General features: G+C 39.5%; 1 protein-coding gene across 1 annotated transcript in view; it reads left to right on the forward strand.

Annotated features, from left to right (window-relative positions):
- The window catches only part of LOC110314309 (transmembrane 9 superfamily member 2-like), a 76,364-nt gene that overhangs the window by 15,542 nt on the left and 40,721 nt on the right, over positions 1-20,101 (forward strand). The window contains exons 5-9 of the mRNA XM_021188743.1: positions 660-781; positions 2,079-2,190; positions 13,659-13,738; positions 17,257-17,365; positions 18,235-18,367. Coding sequence (XP_021044402.1) covers positions 660-781; positions 2,079-2,190; positions 13,659-13,738; positions 17,257-17,365; positions 18,235-18,367 — 556 coding nt within the window. The remainder of the gene's footprint in view (positions 1-659; positions 782-2,078; positions 2,191-13,658; positions 13,739-17,256; positions 17,366-18,234; positions 18,368-20,101) is intronic.

Consider the following 20,101-nt stretch of genomic DNA (forward strand, 5'->3'; position numbering starts at 1 on the left):
GCACCATTTGTTGAAAATGCTGTCTTTTTTCCATTGGATGGTTGGTTTTAGCTCCTTTGCTCAAGTGATCATAGGTGTGTGGGTTCATTTCTGGGTCTTCAACTCTATTCCATTGATCTACCTGTCACTGTACCAGTACAATGCAGTTTTTATCACAATTTCTCTGTAGTACAGCTTGTATCCTTATGTGGTAAAAATTTTTAAAAAATGACATATGTATAAATATTACATTTTTACAATATTGTTCCTTTAAAAACTATTTAATGTAGAGTTGACTAATACTTTAATTATTAGGTCAAATATTCATGGTTGTGGTCTTAAACTTGTAGAAACATAGTTACCCTTCATATGCTTAGGAAATGTAGGTGTACTTGTGTTTTGCCTGTGTGTATGTATGTGTGCTGTATGTATGCCTGATGTTTGTAAAGGTTCCCTGGAACAGGAGTTAGTGCAGGTTGGAAAACACCATGTCAGTGCTGGCTTACTCTGCAAGACCAACTGCTCTTAACTGATGAGCTATCTCTCCATGCCCATGGTACATTTACAAAAAAGGGATTAGCGTATCCATTGCTTTTTTATTCCATCGTCAGGTTTTGTATTTTGTAGTTTCTAGGAAAAATTTAAAGTTTCAAATTAATTTTCTCTTTTTATAGCCTGAATTCAACAAAAATAATAGTTTGTACCTCTTCAACCACCTTGACATTACTATTACATATCACATAGAAAGTGACACAACCATCAAGGTTGCTAAGCTGATTAGTTCCAGAGTTGATCCCAAAAGGTAAGAATAAGGTTTCTTTTTAAGTACTTCTAATGATTTAGAAATGGGTTTAAAATGTAGATTCCTAACTTGATAATTTTTACTTTTTTTGTTTGTTTTTTGTTTTTTTTGAGACAGGGTTTTTCTGTGTAGCCCTTTCTGTCCTGGAACTCACTCTGTAGACCAGGCTGGCCTCACACTCAAAAACTGCCTGCCTCTGCCTCCCAAGTGCTGGGATTAAAGGTGTGCGCCACCACTGCCCAGCGATAGTTTTTACTTTTAAGATACCTATGTGATATTATATTACATGATGCATTTTATAATCTGTGTTATCGGTCTTAAGTATCTGAGTATCACACATTGTGAGGAAGAAGTAAAAGTAACAGATTTATTGAGAGTGTTCTAACTCTTCATTTAGTTGCTGTTTTAGTATAAAGGGGTTAATATAAATATATTTTGATTTTTTTTCTCGAGAGGGCAGCTTTAGTATCAGTAGATTCTTTTAGGAAAGTGTCAGGTAGTATCTGTTAATAATCAGGGCTCTTCACAGCTGACTAAGAAGCCTCAAGAATTATTGAGTACTTTATCCCTGGACATATGTAGGAAGAGCCTGGAGCGCTAGTTTTAAAGAGGCCGACCAATTAGAGATGTGCCATTGTATCTTGAGCCCTAGTCCATGCCTAACGAATTGTCCATTCACTTCCAGTTGATCTACCGAGAAGTCAGGTGGGTGAATCATATAGGAACCTCTATTCACTTTTTCATAATGGCTAAACTAATTTACACTGCCATTAGTAGTATATATGAGCAATATCTTTCATTGCTAAGTTTGATGGTTTCTACATAGTAGGTTCTTACATACCTGGGTGCTTACAAATACGATTTCTTCTTCATGTACTTAATATTCTAACCTGACCGTTAAAGTTACAAGATACTGTATTGAAGAACTGTGAGGCAAAAGAAGAAAAAAAGTTCTTTGGTAAAATTTATTTTCTTTCTATTCATAAACAAAAGAAATGTTTTTAAGTATAAAATTTTAGGTAGTATATAGAGTTCCATTTGAGTGCTGGCAACATTATTTTAAATAATGAAGAACTATAGATGGATATTGTATTCAGTCATGTAATCCAAACATTTAAAGTCAAGAGGTGGAGGCAGAAAGATAGTGAGTTTAAAAAGAGTTTCAAATAAGGAACATAAGAGAACTCTATGAAACTGAGAAGTTTTCCTAGATTGCTATTATGTGTCTGAATAACTATGAATTGAAAATTTTATGTTTCATGTACAAAATCCCCCCAGCAATTTTCTCTTTTATTAGCTATAAACATTTAGATGAAGACCACCTAACTTGCAATGAGCCCCCTATGGAAATTCCTGAAGAAGTTACAGAGAATTTAAATGTGATCTATACATATTCTGTGAAATTTGAGGTAAGTATAGCATGTTCTTACCTAATTTTTTTTCTAAATCATACACACACCACCATTTATTTACTATTAAAGCTGAACCTTTCGTCACCTTAAGTGTAGCGATGAGATTAGAGCATGCATAAGCCCCTGCTTCCTTCTCTGTATCTTTGTCTTGCTTCCTATCCCTGCCCTTGTCTTTCCCTTCCACCCTTTCCCCTCCTTTCCTTCTCCCTCCATTGTCTGCTGTACTGCATCTGCCCTTGAGCTTCTGAGTCTCTTGCCTTCATCTCTTAAGTGCTGGGATTACAGCTGTGCACCATGGTATCTGGTTTACATCTCATGTCATTTCATTCTTCTTTTCGCAAAATATAAAGAAGCAGATAATTTTATAGACTTGGTGTGATTAATATGTGGGTCCCAAACAACTGGAGCAGGGGCTATCCTAAAAGCTGTTGCTTGTACATGGGATATGTCCTTCTAGCTGGGCTGCCTTGTCTGGCCTCAGTGGGAAGCACCTAGCCTCTCAGCGACCTGAAGAGCCAGGGTGGGAGGATATGGGTGGGGGGGCGGTGATCTCACTTGCTCAGGGGAGAAGGGGGTGGGGGATGGAGGGTGGGGATAGGATTGTGGGAGAGGATGACCTGGAGTGGGGTAGTGAGTAGGATGTAAAGTGAATAAATAAAACATGAAATCAAAATTTAAAAGGTATAATATATAATATATGATATATAGTATATGATATATAATATCATTATAAATTATATGTAAATATAAACATTTATAATTATAAATATATATGCTATATAAAATTAATATATATTTATTAATCATTTTATTCCTTTACATTTCAAATGATATGAAATCATCAGAAACCCCTATCCCATCCCCCCTCTGCCCCTCCCATTTGCCTCTATGAGGGTGGTCCTCCACCCACTCACCCACCCCTACCTCACAGCTCTAGCACCCCCTGTGCTGGAGCATCAAACCTTTACAGGACCAATGGCCTCCTCTCTCACTGATGACAGATAAGGCCATTGTCTGCTACATATGTATCTGGAGCCATAGATCTTCCATAAATAGTCTTTGGTTGGTGGTTTATTCCCTGGGAACTCTGTGTGGTCTTGCTAGTTGATATTGTTCTTCCTATGGGGTTGCAGTCTCCTTCAGCTCCTTCAGTCCTTCCTTTAGCTCTTCCATTGGGGTCCCCAGGCTCAGTCTGATGGTTGGCTGCAAGCATCTGCCTCTATGTTTGTCAGGCTGTAGCAGAGGCTCTCAGGATATGGCTACATCAGGCTCCTGTCAGCAAGCACTTCTTGGCATCCACAATAGTGTCTTTATTTGGTGACTGTATATGGGATGGATTCCCAGGTGGGGCAGTCTCTGGATGGCCTTCCTTCAGTCTCTGCTCCATTTTTTTAGACTTTCTAGTGACTACCACCAGTTCCCCATTCCCCACTACTACTTATTTCTATTCAATTTACTGACCCCTCTGTCTTTCTCTACTGTCTCTTCCCATACCTGTCTTTGCTCTGAACAGGAACAATTTTGGGTTAAAAATTTTGAGATGGGAGGGTGGCTCCATCCCTCAACTGGGAGCCCTGTCTCTTGGTATTCTGTCTAGACTCCACCCCAACAGTTACCTGGAAACAGCCAGGTATGCTCCTCCCCATGGTTACCTGGCAAAGGCCAGGTAGGCCTGGCACTATAAAAGGGGCTGCTTGCCCCCTCCTCTCTTCCTCCTGCTTCTCTCCCTTGCCTCTTGCCCCCTTGCTCCTCTTCTCTCCCCATTCCCTTTCCCCATCTCTTCGCACGGTCATGGCCAGACTCTACTTCTCTACTCTCTTCTTCTCTCTGCCTTTCTCTGCCTCTACTACTCTCTTAATTCCATTTCCCATGTCCTAAATAAACTCTATTCTATACTATACTGGTGCATGTCTGGTCCCTCACTGGGAAGGAGTGCCTTGGCATGGGCCCGCTGAAGCACCCCTTTCCCCCATACCTCGCCAGAGCATATTCTTATAGCTCTTTCTCTTTTTATGATCACAACACTATCTACTGGAGGTGGTCTCTACTGGTTCCATCTCCCTGTTGTTGGGTATTTCAGCTAATGTCATCCCTGTGGGGTCCTGGGAACCTCTTGCTTTCCTGGCATCTGGGACTTTCTAGTGACTACCACCAGTTCCCCATTCCCCACTGCTACTTATTTCTATTCAATTTACTGACCCCTCTGTCTTTCTCTACTGTCTCTTCCCATACCTGATCCTGCCCCCCTTTTCCCTCTCCCTCCTTTCTCCCTCGCAGGCCCCACCCTCCCTCTACTTCCTGTGATTATTTTGTTCCCCCTTCTATTTAGGATTGAAGCATCCACATATTGTTCTTCCTTCTTCTTAAGCTCCAATGGTTTGTGGGTTGAATTGTGGGTATTCTGAGCCTTTGGGCTAATATCCATTTATCAGTGAGTACATACCATGTGTGTTCTTTTATGTCTGGGTTACCTCACACAGGATGATATTTTCTAGTTCCATCCATTTGCCTGTGAATTTCATGAAATCATAGTTTTAATAACTAAGTAGTACTCCATTATGTAAATGTACCTCATTTTCTGTATCCATTCCTCTGCTGAGGGGCATCTGGGTTGTTTCCACCTTCTAGCTGTTATAAATAAAGCTGCTATGAACATAGTGGAGCAGTTGTCCTTGTTATATGTTGGAGCATGTTCTGGGTATATGCCCAGGAGTGGTATTGCTGGATCCTCAGGTAGTACTATGTCCAATTTTCTGAGGAACTGCCAGACTGATTTGCAGAGTGGTTTGCCAACTTGCAGTCCCACTAGTGATGGAGGAGTGTTCCTCTTTATACATCCTCACCAACATGTGCTGTCACCTGAGTTTTTGATCTTAGCCATTCTGATTGATGTGAGGTGGAATCTCAGGGTCGTTTTGGTTTGCATTTCCCTGATGACTAAGGATGTTGAACATTTCTTTAGGTGCTTCTCGGCCATTGGAGATTCCTCAGTTGCGAATTTTTTGTTTAGCTCTGTACCCCAGGGTTATTTGGTTCTCTGGAGACTAACTTGAGTTCTTTGTATATTTTGGGTGTTAGCCCTCTATCAGATGGAGGGTTGGTAAAGATTTTTTTCCCAATCTGTAGATTGCTGTTTTTGTCCTATTGACTGTGTCTTTTTTGCCTTACAGAAGCTATTCAATATTGTGAGGTCCTATTTGTGAATTGTTGATCTTAGAGCCTGAGCCATTGGTATTCTGTTCAGGAAAATTTCCCTTGTGCTGATGTGTTGGAGGCTCTTCCCCACTTTCTCTTCTGTTAATTCCAGTGTCTCTGGTTTTGTGTGGAGGTCCTTGATCCACTTGGACTTGAGCTTTGTACAGGGAGATAAGAATGGTTTGATTTGCTGACCTCCAGTTGAGCCAGCACCATTTGTTGAAAATGCTGTCTTTTTTACACTGGATAGTTTTGGCTTCTTTGTCAAAGATCAAGTGACCATAGGTGTGTGGGTCTTCAATTCTATTCCATTGATCTACCTGTCTGTCAATATACCAATAGCATGCTGTTTTGTTTTGTTTTGGTTTTTTGTTTTTTGTTTTTATTTGTTTTGTTTTGTTTTCCGAGATAGGGTTTCTCTGTATAGCCCTGGCTGTCCTGGAACTCACTCTGTAGACCAGGCTGGCCTCGAACTCAGAAATCTGCCTGCCTCTACCTCCCAAGTGCTGGAATTAAAGGCATGTGCCATCACTGCCCAGCCTAGCATGCTGTCTTTTTTTTTTTTTTAATCACCACTGCTCTCTAGTTCAGCTTGATGTCAGGGATGGTGATTCCCCAAGAAGTTCTTGTTTTTTCTTTATTTTTTCTTGGATATTTTCTTCTTTCTATTTCAAATGTTTTCTCCTTTCCAGGTATCCCCTTCAGAAATCTCCTATCTCACCTCTCCCCCTGTCTCTATGAGGGTGTTCTCCCACCCACTCACTCCTGTCTTCCTGACCTGGCATTCCCCTACATTGGGGCATTGAACACCCTCAGGCCCAAGGGTGGCTTCTCCCACTGATGTCCAACAAGGCCATCCTCTGCCACATATGCAGCTGGAACCATGGGTCCTTCCATGTGTACTCTTTGGTTGGTGGTTTAGGTCCCAGGAGCTCTGGGGTGTCTGGCCAGTTGACACTGTTGCTCTGACCATGGTAATGAAAACCACCTCAGTTCCTTCAATTCCTTCTCCAACTCCTCCATTGGGGACCCAATACTCAGTCCAATGGTTGGCTGTAAGCATCCACCTCTGTATTTGTCAGGCTCTGGCAGAGCCTCTCAGAAGACAGCCATATCAGCAAGCACTTCCTGGTGTCTACAATAGCATCCAGATTTGGTGGCTGGGATGGATCCCCAGGTGGGGCAGTCTCTGGATGACTTTTCTTTCACACTCTGTTCCACACTTTGATTCCATATTACCTCCTGTGAGTATTTTGTTCACCCTTTTAAGAATCACTGAAGCACCCACATTTTGGTCTTCCTTCTTCTTGGGCTTCGTATGGTATGTGAATTGAATCTTGGGTGTTCTGAACTTCAGCTTGTCTCTTGGGACTATTTGCTTGGAAATTTTTTTCCAGCATTTTACTCTGATGTAGTATCTATCTTTGACACTGAAGTGGGTTTCCTGTACACAGCAAAATGCTGGGTCCTGTTTATGTGTCCAATCTGTTAGCTATGCCTTTTTTATTGAGGAATTAAGTCCACTGATGATAAGAGATATTGAGGAATAGTGATTGTTGCTTCCTGTTATTTTTGGTATTATTTTTATGTTTTTGTCGCTATCTTCTTTTGGGTTTGTTGAAAGATTACTTTCTTGCTTTTTCTAAGGTATAGTTTCCCTCCTTGTATTAGTATTTTCCATCTATTATCCTTTGTAGGGCTGGATTTATGGAAAGGTATTGTGTAAATTTGGTTTTGTTATAGAATATCTTGGTTTCTCCTTCTATGGTAATTGAGAATAGTAGCCTGGCCTGGCATTTGTGTTCTCTTAGGGTCTATAAAATACCTGCCCAGGATCTTCTAGCTTTCATAATCTCCGTTGAAAAGTCTGGTATAATTCTGATAGGTCTGCCTTTATGTATTACTTGACCTTTTTCCTTTACTGCTTTTTAATATTCTTTCTTTGTTTTGTGCATTTGATGATTTGACTGTATTATGTGACAGGAGGAATTTCTTTTCTGGTCCAGTCTATTTGGAGTTCTGTAGGCTTCTTGTATGTTCATGGGTATCTCTTACTTTAGGTACAGGAAGTTTTCTTCTATAATTTTGTTGAAGATATTTGCTGGCCCTTTAAGTTGAAAATCTTCATTCTCATCTACTCCTATTATCTGAAGGTTTGGTCTTCTCATTGTGTCGTCCTGGATTTCCTGGATGTTCTAGGTTAGGATCTTTTTGCATTTTGCACTTTCTTTGACTGTTGTGCCTATGTTCTCTATGGTATCTTCTGCACCTGAGAGTCTCTCTTCTATCTCTTGTATTCTGTTAGTGATGCTTGCATCTATGACTCCTGATCTCTTTCCTAGGTTTTCTATCTCTTGGGTTCTCTCCCTTTGTGATTTCTTTATTTTTTTCTGTTTCCATTTTTGTATCCAAGATGGTTTTGTTCAATTCCTTCACTTGATTGGCTGTGTTTTCCTGTAACTCTTTAAGGGATTTTTGTGTTTCATCTTTAAGGGCTTCTACCTGTTTACATATGTTCTCCTGTATTTCTTAAAGGGAGTTATTAATGTCCCTCTTAAAATCCTCTATCATCATCATGAGATGTGATTTTAAATCAGAGTTTTGCTTTTCTGATGTGTTGGGAGTATCCAGGGCTTGCTGTGGTGGGAGAATTGGGTTCTGATGATGCCAAATAGCACTTATATTCTTACCCTTGCCTCTTGCCATCTGGTTTTCTTTGGTGTTAGCTGGTCTTGTTGTCTTTGACTGTGCCTTGTCCCTCATACAAGCCTGTGTGTCAGTACTCCTGGGAGACCAGTTCGGTCCAGGATGAGTTTGTGTATGGAGAGCTGTGTCGCAGTGTCAGCTCAGGGGTGCACATGGAAACCAGAAGGATCCTGTCCCCAGCTGTTCTTTGGTTCCCCTGTCTTGATGACTCTGGGCAGGTCCCTCTTGGGCTTGTGGTGTGTTGGTACTCCGGAGAGACCAGCTCTCTCCTGGCTGTATTTGTGTATGGAGTGCTGTGGCACAGGATCAGCTCCAGGGTGCAGAAGGAAACTGGAAACCTCCTAGAAGTTCTTTTATCGTTAAGAATAGTTTTCACTATCCTGGGTTTTTTGTTTTTGTTTTTGTTTTTGTTTTTGTTTTTTTTGTTGTTATTCCAGATGAATTTGAAAATTGCTCTTTCTATCTCTGTGAAGAATTGAGTTGGAATTTTGATGGGGATTGCATTGAATCTGTAGATTACTTTTGGCAAGATGACCATATTTCCTATGTTAATATTGCTTGTCCATGAGCCTGGGAGATCTTTCCATCATCTTCTGAGATCTTCTTCAATTTCTTTCCTCAGAGACTTGAAGTTCTTATCATACAGATCTTTCACTTCCTTAGTTAGAGTCACACCAAGGTATTTTATATTATTTGTGACTATTGTGAAGGGTGTCATTTCCCTAATTTCTTTCTCAGCCCGTTCATCATTTGTATAAAGGAAGGCTACTGATTTGTTTGAGTTAGTTTGATATCCAGCCACTTTACTGAAGTTGCTTATCAGCTGTAGGAGTTATCTGGTGGAAATTTTGGGATTGATGATATATACTATCATATCATCTGCAAATATTGATATCTTGACTTCTTCCTTTCCAATTTGCATCCTCTTGATCTCCTTTTGTTGTCTTATTGCTGGAGCTTGAACTTGAAGAACTATATTGAATAGATAGGGAAAGAGTAGGCAGCCTTGAATTGTCCTGGGTTTTAGTAGGATTGCTTCAAGTTTCTCTCCATTTAGTTTGATGTTGACTATTGTTTTGCTGTATGTTGCTTTTATTATATTTAGGACAGCCTTGTCATGCATCAGTGGAAGCTTGATAGATGCCTTCATAGGACCAAGGGGAATTGAGGGCGGGGAGATGGGAGTGGGTGGGTAGGTGGAGGTACAGCCTCATAGAAGCAGGGGGAGGGAAGATATGATAGGGTGCAGGAGTGAGGGAAACCAGGAAAGGGGATAACATTTGAAATATAAATAAAGAAAATGTCCAATAATGGAATAAATAGTCCAAATATTAAAAAACAGTTGTTGTAGGATGGGCTGCCCTGGACCTAATGCTGCAGCACAGCGTGGCCTCAGATTTGTGGTAATTCCTGCTTTAGCCTCCTAAGTGTTGTAATTATCATCATGAGCCTATGAGCCTTCATGCCTCAATCTTATTTTGCCTTTTATTTAAGAATCTTTGTAAATGTAGTTTAATATCTTCAGAGAATGACACATGTTCTCAAATAATACAAAACAGTTTATAATACATTTATTCAAAAGGAATGATGAATCATTTATATTACTATTTGATTGAACACTATTTTTATGACAAATATTTGAATTCTTATGAAGTCACCTTCATTACTTTCTTTTATGAATTATGGATATTGAGTGTCTATTATGAATCACTGAATGCTGGTTTAAAATGCATATGTTCATAATACTTTTGTTTTATAAACTGTTTTATAGCATTGAAAAGTCTGAGGCAGGACAGTCATGGATTGGAGAATATCCTAAGCTACGTAGTGAGAGCCTATTTGAAAATAAAAAAGAAAACCCAAATACTTCAATTCATGTACTCTTATTTTAACACAGAGTCCATTGAGTGAGAGAAAGTAAATGAAGTATGGAAAGAAAGGAGATATGGCAAGAGCTAGAGGGGAGGGGAGGAGTGATGAATTTGTTTAAAATTATGTTATATGCTTGTATTAACTTCCCAAATAATTAAAAATGCAACCAAATAAAAAGAGCCCTTACTTTAAAAAATTATTGAAAATAGATTCTTCTCTTATACTGTGCAGTTTCTCCTACCTCCACTCCTCCCAGTTCCTCCCCTACCCTATGTCCCCTCTTCCCCCAGATTCACTCCTCCTTCATTTTCCCTTCAGAAAGGAACAGGCCTCCAAGAGAAAACAACCAAACACCACAAAACAAAGTACAATAAGGCAGGACAAAAACCCTGATGCTGAGGCTGAACAAGGCAACCCCAGGAAGAAAAGTATCCCAAGGGCAGACAAAAGAGTCAGAGTCCGAGATAAAAAGAGTCCAGCTCCTACTGTTAGGAGTCCCACAAAACCACCAAGCTATCAGCCATAACATAAGCAGAGGGCGTGTGGCAGACTCCTGCAGTCCCTGTGCTTGCTGCTTCAGTTTGTGAGCACATATAGGAGCCTTACTGTTTTCATACTGTCAAGCAAAGATGTTTTTGTTATTGTGGTTTTTTTTGTTTTGTTTTGTTTTTGGTTTTTGGTTTTTTCGAAATAGGGTTTCTTTGTATAGCCCTGACTATCCTGGAACTCACTCTGTAGACCAGGCTGTCCTTGAACTCAGAAATCCGCCTGCCTCTGCCTCCCAAGTGCTGGGATTAAAGGTGCGCGCCACCACGCCCCAGCATAATGATGTATTCTTTTGGTTGTAAATTCTAGTTAAATAAGCTTTGCTTATGAGCTAGCCTGAGACTCTACCTACATTCACAGAGCTGCCTGTTTTGTTTGTTTTGCAGTATGGAGTATGTAACTCAGGGCTTTGCATGTGTGGGCATGCTTTGTAACACTGAACTATACCTATTAGCCTTATAACATTGTTTTGTTGGGAAGTGCAGTTCTGACATTCAGACAGCATAGGCCAATAGCTGATGAGGAATCAGAAGATTTGTGATCTGACCTGCCTTAATTTTGTGATTCCAAGGAAGTTCATTCTCCCATTTCCCTGGGACCCCAATTTCCCTCTAATAAAATGAGGGAGTTAAATTTAAATTGGGTCAGGGGCTTTTAACTCTTATCAGATTGATCTCCTTTAATAACAAATGTTTGCAATCTCCCTATGCTATTCTACCATAATACTAATAGTTAATAGGAAACAAAACTTGTCTATGCATTTAATTTTAACTAGTACTAGTGTAACATCATAATAACATTAAGGATAAATAGTAGTAACTATTAATAAAATAATATACCTTTATGTATTTTATCCATTTTATATGTTTGCATATATGTGTATAGTCATTGTCAGTGTGTTAACGGGTAGATAAGAATATTGCAAATTTTTGGCCCAGATACTGCTATTTTTTCCAATACTATGATTTCTTGAAATTGTCAACCAATTTTGGTAACATTCCCAGACAAGTATGTACTATTTTTCTCCCAGTTTACTTAAGATACTGCCTTCTTGGGTGGGAATATCTAATGTGTATTGAAAACATATAAAATGTCTTTGAAAGCAGAGCTACAATCAAAGGGTAAGCAGTCATAAGCAGTTTCTCACCTATGTGAATTTTGGGTGGGGCATTTGAAAGGTGTGGGACACAGCACAGTTCTCCCTTCTCTGTTATGTGCATCTCCTGTGCACTGCAGGAGACTTGGCTTTAGGAATGCCAGTAGTAGCTGCACATTTTTACTCTGCCCTGTAGACTGTGCTTCCTGTTAAACCATTGGTCCAAAGATCAGGTCCTCTGGGGTGGAGAGATGCCTGGGTTCAGAGGTTAAGAGCACTGACTGTTCTTCCAAAGGTCCTGAGTTCAAATCTCAGCAACCACATGGTGGTTCACAACCACCTATAATGAGATCTGACACCTTCTTATGGAGTATCTGAAGACAGCTACAGTGCACTTATATATAATAAAAAAAATCTTAATAAAAATCTTAAAAAAAAAAAGATCAGCTCCTCTACAAAATTCAGTCTCTGTATAATTTCTATTGACTATAACAATACTGTGCATAAAGAAGTCTTTGTCTCCACTCATTACTGTGTCATTGCTGCCATCTTACCAGCTGGAAAAATATAATTTTGCTATATGCACGTCTCACTTTCCTAAAGCCAATTCTGTCTCATAGACATATCTCTTATAAGACTTGCTAGCATACAAAAAGATTTTGATGCTTTGGGATAAATGCCAAGAATAATTCATTAATTTAAGCATATAATAAACAGGTTCTCTGTTACTTAGCTATCTTTTTATATTTGTCGTTTTCTTCTCATGTGTCTTATTTTTGTAAAATAGTTTATTTTCTTTGGGATGACTAATACATGTCATGACATAGTGTTTCCAGAAGATGGCAGTATTTGGTGCAAAAATGATGCTTAAACACTGCTGATGTTTTTTGGCTGAAATTTTTTTCCAATTTTTTTGTTTGTTATTTGTTTGAGATGGAGTCTTCTGTAATACAGGTTGTCTTGAACTCAACTATATAGCTGGGAATGGCCATGAAATTGTAAAGAGACAAATAATTAAGTTGTAGTAAACAAGTTATCTGTTACTTTAATTTAATATTGAGGCTGACTGTGTATTTGTAGATAGTATATGTAGAATAAGTATAAGAAAATTCTCTACCTTTATTATCCTTAATTTCTCTTTATGAAAGCATAATATTTTTTTTCTAATTTATCCTTCCAGAAAAATGTTTGCTTCAGTAATATAGGTACATGACTTTCTGATGGGGGGGGGGTAAGATGTTTTTAAAAATTAAAAATATTATTATGTGTGCTCAATGTGTGTGTGTGTGTGTGTGTGTGTGTGTGTGTAGGTCAGAGGACAATTTTGTGGAATCTATTCTCTTCTTTACCTGTCCGTGGGGTATGGGAATCAAGTTTGTCCTGTGTTTATGCTGCAAGCATCTGCTAGGCCATCTTGCCAGCTGGAAAAAATATAATTTTGCTATATGCACTTCTTACTTTTCTAAAACCAGTTCTGTTTCATAGACATAACTCTTGCGGTGCACAGATTACCATTACCTAATTTTAATCCCAAAGGGCATTTTTGGTTGTGGGTATTTAATTTTACAAATATTACAGTGGCTCATTATATAAAGTTTTATGTACTTTTGCAAGTATCATAAAAAGTTACAGTGTAAATGGAAATATGTCAGGATAAAAGATTAAAGGGAAGTGTCTGGTGGGTTTGGGACTACATAAAAAGTAATAGAAAGATGCTGCTTTTGTTGGATAGCAGCAATTTTCTTCCTAGTTTGTACTTTTACCTTTTCATTTTTGGTTTTGGGGCAGTCTTTCTCTATAGCCCTGGCTTCCTTCAAACTTGCTATGTAGACTAGGTGGGCATTGAACTCACAGAGATCAATCTGCTTTTGCCTTCTAGTTCTTTCGTGTCATGAGGTTAAATGTTCCTAGGTGAAAGCAAGCTTCATATGTAAAATGGATATCTTGATTTCATGAAGCTGGAAGTGGCAAAACTCCATGCAGATTAGGCTTCTTTGTGCTTACATAGCAAAGGTCAGGCACAGTCATTTGATTTTCTATTTCATTTTAGGAAAGTAAAGCTACTGAATTGTCCTCGGAAGGGGATTATGATTCGGACAGTACAACTGAGAGCAACCTTCAGTGGATTAGGTAAGCACATCAGGAAATACACTCAAAGTAACTTGAGGGTTGATAATTTTCTCTGATTTTTAGCTGGGGCTGGGGCTGGGGCTGGGGCACACTGGAGATTGAGCCTGGGGTCTTGTGTACACAAGGCAGGGACTCTACCACTTGGTTGTCTCCTCCTCTAAATACCCTTTAGTTCTTTTTTTTTTTTCCCATGGGTTCTCTTCCCATTTTTTTTTTAAAGATTTATTTATTATTATATCAAAGTACACTGTAGCTGTCTTCAGATGCACCAGAAGAGGGCATCAGATCTCATTATGGATGATTGTGAGCCACCACATGGTTGCTGGGATTTGAACTCAGGATCTCTGGAGGAGCAGTTGGTGCTCTTAACCACTGAGCCATCTCTCCAGCCCACCCTTTAGTTCTTATTGCTTTGAGACAGTCTCATGTACCCCAGCTTTGCCTTAGTGTTGCTGTATAGCCAAGGTACTTTTAAATTCTGCATCCTCCTGCTTATTTTTCCTAAGGGTTAAGATACTTACTTTTAAGTTAAGGTAGGTTGTAACTGCTGATGATACTGAGTGGCATTTCTTTTGGGCCAATTTCCCCTCTCATTCTCTTCTTCAGCTTCTAAACATATCTGGTGAAAAGAAAATATGTTTTACATATACTAATATTTATACTGAAGGGAAAGGAATCAGTGATGTCATACATGCTGTCTCTCCATGTGGACAGTATCATGTAGACAACATGGGGGTGGGTGGGCATGATATGAGTGGAAGTAAGCTTTATGCAATGGATGAAAACCAGAGTTGGGCATAGTGACACACACTAGTAATCTCAGTAGTTGGAGGACAGTAGCAGGAAAATAGGCCAACCTAATACGGTGTAAGAAGTAGAAAGCAGGCAGGGGGAAGAGTCAGATAGCAAACAAAATAGAACACACTGCCTGTCTGTGGGCTCAGGGTCTGAGCAAAGCCATGAGTAAGGAAAAGTGGCAATTTGCTAGGTAGTGGGAGGTCGGAATGCCATGAAAACTGGAAAGAGATTATTGAAAGGCTTAATATGATGAGTCAGCAGCTTTTTAAAAGGAGAATATCTTTTATTGTTTGAAAGTTTCACACATATCAACAATGGGCCCGATAATGCACATTCCCAGCTCCCCCTGTCTCTCCCCCTAGGCACTATAACATGTCCCCTCTCCTTTTTTTGCATGCTAATAACGTACTGAGTAGAATCAGTGCCAATTGATAAAAGTTGACGGATTCATATTGTTGATCTTATGTAGTTAATCATAGCTACAGTGAGTTTTTGGTACATGACTATGTTATGTTTCAAAGACAGCATTTTCACAGCACTTGCCCCTACCTTGTGGCTCTTACAGTCTTTTCATTTCTCTTCTGTGATGCTCCCTTGGGGGTAAGGGTTAATATAGGTGTCCCATTTAAGGCTTGGCACTCAATAGCCAGTTATTCTCAGCATTTTGGCTAGTTATGAGCCTCTGGATTAACTGCTGACCACTGTAGACAGAAGCTTCTTCAATCATGTTTGAGGGCATAAATAATCTATGGACTTAAACATAAATATTTAGAAGGTAGTTTAACAGCATGTCATTAAAAATTCCCTTCTTCCATGGCCTGTGACCTCTCTAGCCTTAATGGGCTGACTATCTGTCTAGCACCAGCCCTAAACTCCTTTCTGTGGAGAAGGCCTTAAATCAAATCCAATAGCAGTTGGTTGCTCCTATAACCTTCATGCCACCAGCTTGTCAGTGGGCACATATTACCTGGCAGGTCAGTAACTGGAACATACAGGGTTGGCTGCAGGTATATCTTTGAAACTTTTCTTCCTAGAAACTTGCCTAGTACCCCCTAGCACAATGAAAGCTAGTCAGTAGGGAAGACGTTTTCAGGTCAGTTCAAACTTGACAAACAGCCCTCAAATTGACTATCTCATCAAAGCAGGTTATACTGCTGGGAGGACTGTATGGAAACAATGTCTAGCAGAGAGCATCCATTTATTTGACAGAATGTTTTTAGTTTCTTGTTAACCTGAGTACCACTCTTGTCTCCACGTGGTTAATGAAGTAGAAAGGCCCCTGCTTAAATTATGCTTCCATTGAAGTATCTTCCAAGTACAAGATCACGAATCTTTAGGAACCTTCAAAAGGATCAAACCACATAATTGGAAATCTGACCATAGAAGGAGCAATTTCAGTGTGGGTTTGAGAGATGCATAAACTGATCCCACAATGATCTCGGGGTTGTTAGAAAGTGCTGACAAGAGAGGAACAGTTGACAGCTTAGGAGACCATATAGAAAAGAAGCAAAGTGTATATGTAATACTTGCTCCATCACTCTCATTTTCTATAATAAGGCAATGGAGGGCAGAAGAAAACTGTAAAAGTAAGCTGGAAGTAAGGATACATACAGCCTTCACAAGGTGGTGATTCTTCTCAAAAGACCCACAAAACAAAAAAGATATTTAGCATTTTTCATTGAAAAAGATTTTATTTCATTTGTCTTTGTTGCGTTTCTATTGTTTTGAGGAGACACCATGATCAAAGCAACTTATAAAGAAAACATTTATTTGGAGGTTTGCTTCCAGTTTTAGAGGGTTAGCCCATGACCACCATGTTGGGGAGCCTGGCATCAGGCAGACAGCCATGGCACTGCAGCATTTGCCCACAGCTTAGACATTTTTCAGCAAGTTGGGGGCAGATAGGGAGAAACTTGACATAGCATGGGCTTTTAAAACCTCAGAGCCGGGCTGGTGAGATGGCTCAGTGGGTAAGAGCACCCGACTGCTCTTCCAAAGGTCCAGAGTTCAAATCCCAGCAACCACATGGTGGCTCATAGCCATCTGTAACAAGATCTGACGCCCTCTTCTGGAGTGTCTGAAGACAGCTACAGCGTGCTTACATATAAAAAAAAATCTTAAAAAACCTCAGAGCCACTGGGTAGTGGCAGTGGTAGTGGCACACACCTTTAAACCAGCACTCGAGAGGGAGAGGCAAGTGAATATCTCTGAGTTCAAGGCCAGCCTGGTTTACAGAGCAAGTTCCAGGACAGCCAGAGCTACACACAAAGAAATCCTGTATTGGAAGGAAAAAAACAAAACAAAACTCAAAGCCCACTCCTAGTGACCCACCTCCTGTAACACCTTCTAATTCTTCCACCAACTAAGGACTAAGCATTCAAATATATGGGCCCTTCAGGGCCATTCTTATTCAAACCACCACAGGCATTTTTATTCATTTGTGTAGAGTGTGGATGTGCAGGTGTGTCCTTGTGTGCATGTGCCTCTCTGTGTGTATGTCTGTGTGTGCACACGTGTGTTTATGGAGAGAGAGAGAGAGAGAGAGAGAGAGAGAGAGAGAGAGAGAGAGAGAGAGAGAGAGCAATGTGAAGGAATCATTTCCCTCCTGAACCCACATGGGTCTCCGGGATCAAGCCCAGGCGGTCAGTCCTAGGTGGCCCATTTACCTACTGAGCCGCCTTGCCAACCCTAACTGCTGCTTTCTTTCTGAACATTTCTAGGCTCGTCAACTCCCTTTTTGTGATCCTTTTCTTGTGTGGCCTGGTGATTATCCTCATCTTAAGAAGTATCTGTAGAGACATTGCCCAATTTAACCGCATAAAAATTTCTGTAAGTAAAAACTGCACATTTTGATTCAACTTGATATGTCTTCTGCTTAGTTATCAGTTATTGAGTTTCTATTTAGAGTATAGCATCTTGACTATAGCACATTTCTGCTGTCTAGAATTTTATATATTATATCAGTGATTCACAACCTTTGTAATGCTGTAACCCCTTCTCATAGTTTTTTATGTTGTGGTGACCCCCAACAATAAAATTATTTTTGTTACTACCTCATAACTATAACTTTGCTATGTTATAAATCATAATGTAAATATTTGTGTTTCTTAATGGTCTTAGGTGACCCCTATGAAATGACATTTGACACCTCCCCTCCCCCAGGGGTTGTACTGCACATGTTGAGAACCACTGAATTAAGCAGTCAGAATAGTCTAGAATTGTATAAGTTTGTTTAAAAGTACACGTTTACTTAAAGAATTGTTTGCCATTAACTCTGGTTATATTTTGTGTGTTTCTCATGACGATGAATATCACTTTTAAGAAGCTCTTAATTGGTGTGAAACATAAGATAGATATAGCTATCATTGCAAGGTAGTATAATTTATGCTATACTGTATTTACAGTTTTGGTTTTTATAAACATTTGCAAATTGATGGATTTTAAATTTCTGTGAATCTATTGAGTTCCTTAGGTTAACTCATTTTGCTTGTTTTCTGAATATACTGCAAACTGTTTTATATAATCAACACACCCAAAACATAGAGTGATTTATTCTTGTAGCAGGCTCATATAGCATCCAGAAACCTGCTAAATCCATAGCCATTAGTTTCCAGTTAGTTTGTCTTGAGTAGAAAATTCTATTCCATCTAACTTATTATATGAACTTACATGTTTATTAAAGACTTTCTCACACACAGGTATATGACCGGAGGCAGTTTGGTTGGAGGTTGATTCATGGGAGTGTATTCAGGCTCCCAGAGCATAGCTTGTTGCTGTCCATCCTACTTGGTCAAGGAACACAAGTTTTCATAATGACATTTCTGTGTTTATGTGAGTACATTTAGGTACAGCTTAAACATTTGTAGTGAACTTGTGACATATATTAGGCTTTTATTTTTAAATACAAAATGAAAAATGTATGAATTAAGAAAATTCATGTTTTTTTATACTTATGTTTCTTCTTTTCAAATTCCAGATGTAAGTTTAAGAATGTTCTTCTATCAGAAATCTTCCATAGTTTCTTCAGTTCTAAATAATTTGTTTAAAAATTCTAGCACAGCCAGGTATAGTGGCATATACCTTTAATATCAGCACTTGGGAGGCAGAGACAGGCATCTCTCAATGAATTTTAGGCTAGCCTGGTCTACATAGTGAGTTCTAGTATAGACAGAACTTCATAATCGGACCCTGACTTAAAAAATAAACAACCCTCCAAACCACACCAAATAAAACCCCCAAACTGGAACATGTGTTTCTTACCTTGTAAGATAGATGAACTTTTGAAAGTTGGTACATGAATAGAATCATATTTTCAGTGGACTGGGGAAACACCCAAAACAAAGGATAACATTTTAAAATCTCACAGCAAGTTTAAGTGCAGGGTTTTGGGGTTTGATTTTTCTGGTTTTATTCATTCATTCATTCATTTATTCATTCATTTATTTTGGTTTGGTTTCGTTTTTTTTTTTTATTTTATTTTTTTTCCTTTTCTGGTTTGGTTTTGATAAGAGTTCTCACTGGTCTAGAACTATCAAGTATGGCTCAGTGGGTAAGAGCACCCGACTGCTCTTCCGAAGGTCCTGAGTTCAAATCCCAGCAACCTATTGGTGGCTCACAACCATCCGTAACAAGATTTGATGCCCTCTTCTGCAGTGTCTGAAGACAGCTGCAGTGTACTTACATATAATAAATAAATACATCTTAAAAAAATAGAACTATCAAGTAAACTAGGCTGGCCAACCAATAACCCCAGAGGGCCATCTGTCTGCCTCCCTAGAGCTTTTACTAGAAGTGCACCACCTTGTCCAGATGTTTTTTAGTACAGCTTCTTGATATTGAACTTTGGTCTTCATACTTGCAAGGTAAGAACTTTGCAGACTGAACCCACAGGTACAGATCTTTAAGTGTATAGAAGGAATGGTATTCTTAGTTTTATATTTTACATCTTGCTTTTTAATATTTACTTATGTAGAGGTTTTTTTTAGTTTGATAATTTATTTTTATTAGATATTTTCTGTATTTACAATTCATATGTTAACCCCTTTCCTGATTTCCCCTCCAAAACCTCCTATCCTCTCCCACTTCCCCCTGCTCCCCAACCCACCCACTCCCATTCCTGGTCCTGGCATTCCCCTATACTGGGGCATAGAGCCTTCACAGGAGCAAGGGCCTCTCCTCCCATTGATGACTGACTAGGCCATCCTCTGCTACATATGCAGATAGAGATACAAGCTCTGGGGGGTACTGGTTTGTGGGGAATTGCAGGCTGGTCTCCAGTTGAACTGAGGTCTAAACCCCGAAAATGGTGCTAATTCACCTACATGACACGGTAGGCATTCCCTCATGCACCTGGAACTCTGGCTCCTGCCTAAGTTACCACCCCCCCAGCCCCCACAAGAGAAGCATGNCTAGAAGTCACTTAGGCAATGGCCCAAGCTTCTGATCTTCAGGCTAAACTCCTCCCCAGTTACCTAGCAACAGTGAAGACCATAAAAGGGGTTGTTGGGCCCCCACCTCTGTTCTCTTACTTCTAATTCTCTTACTTGTCTCCTTCTTACCCCTCAC

Source organism: Mus pahari, chromosome X (assembly GCF_900095145.1).
Source record: "Mus pahari chromosome X, PAHARI_EIJ_v1.1, whole genome shotgun sequence".
In the NCBI taxonomy this organism is placed as follows: domain Eukaryota; kingdom Metazoa; phylum Chordata; class Mammalia; order Rodentia; family Muridae; genus Mus; species Mus pahari.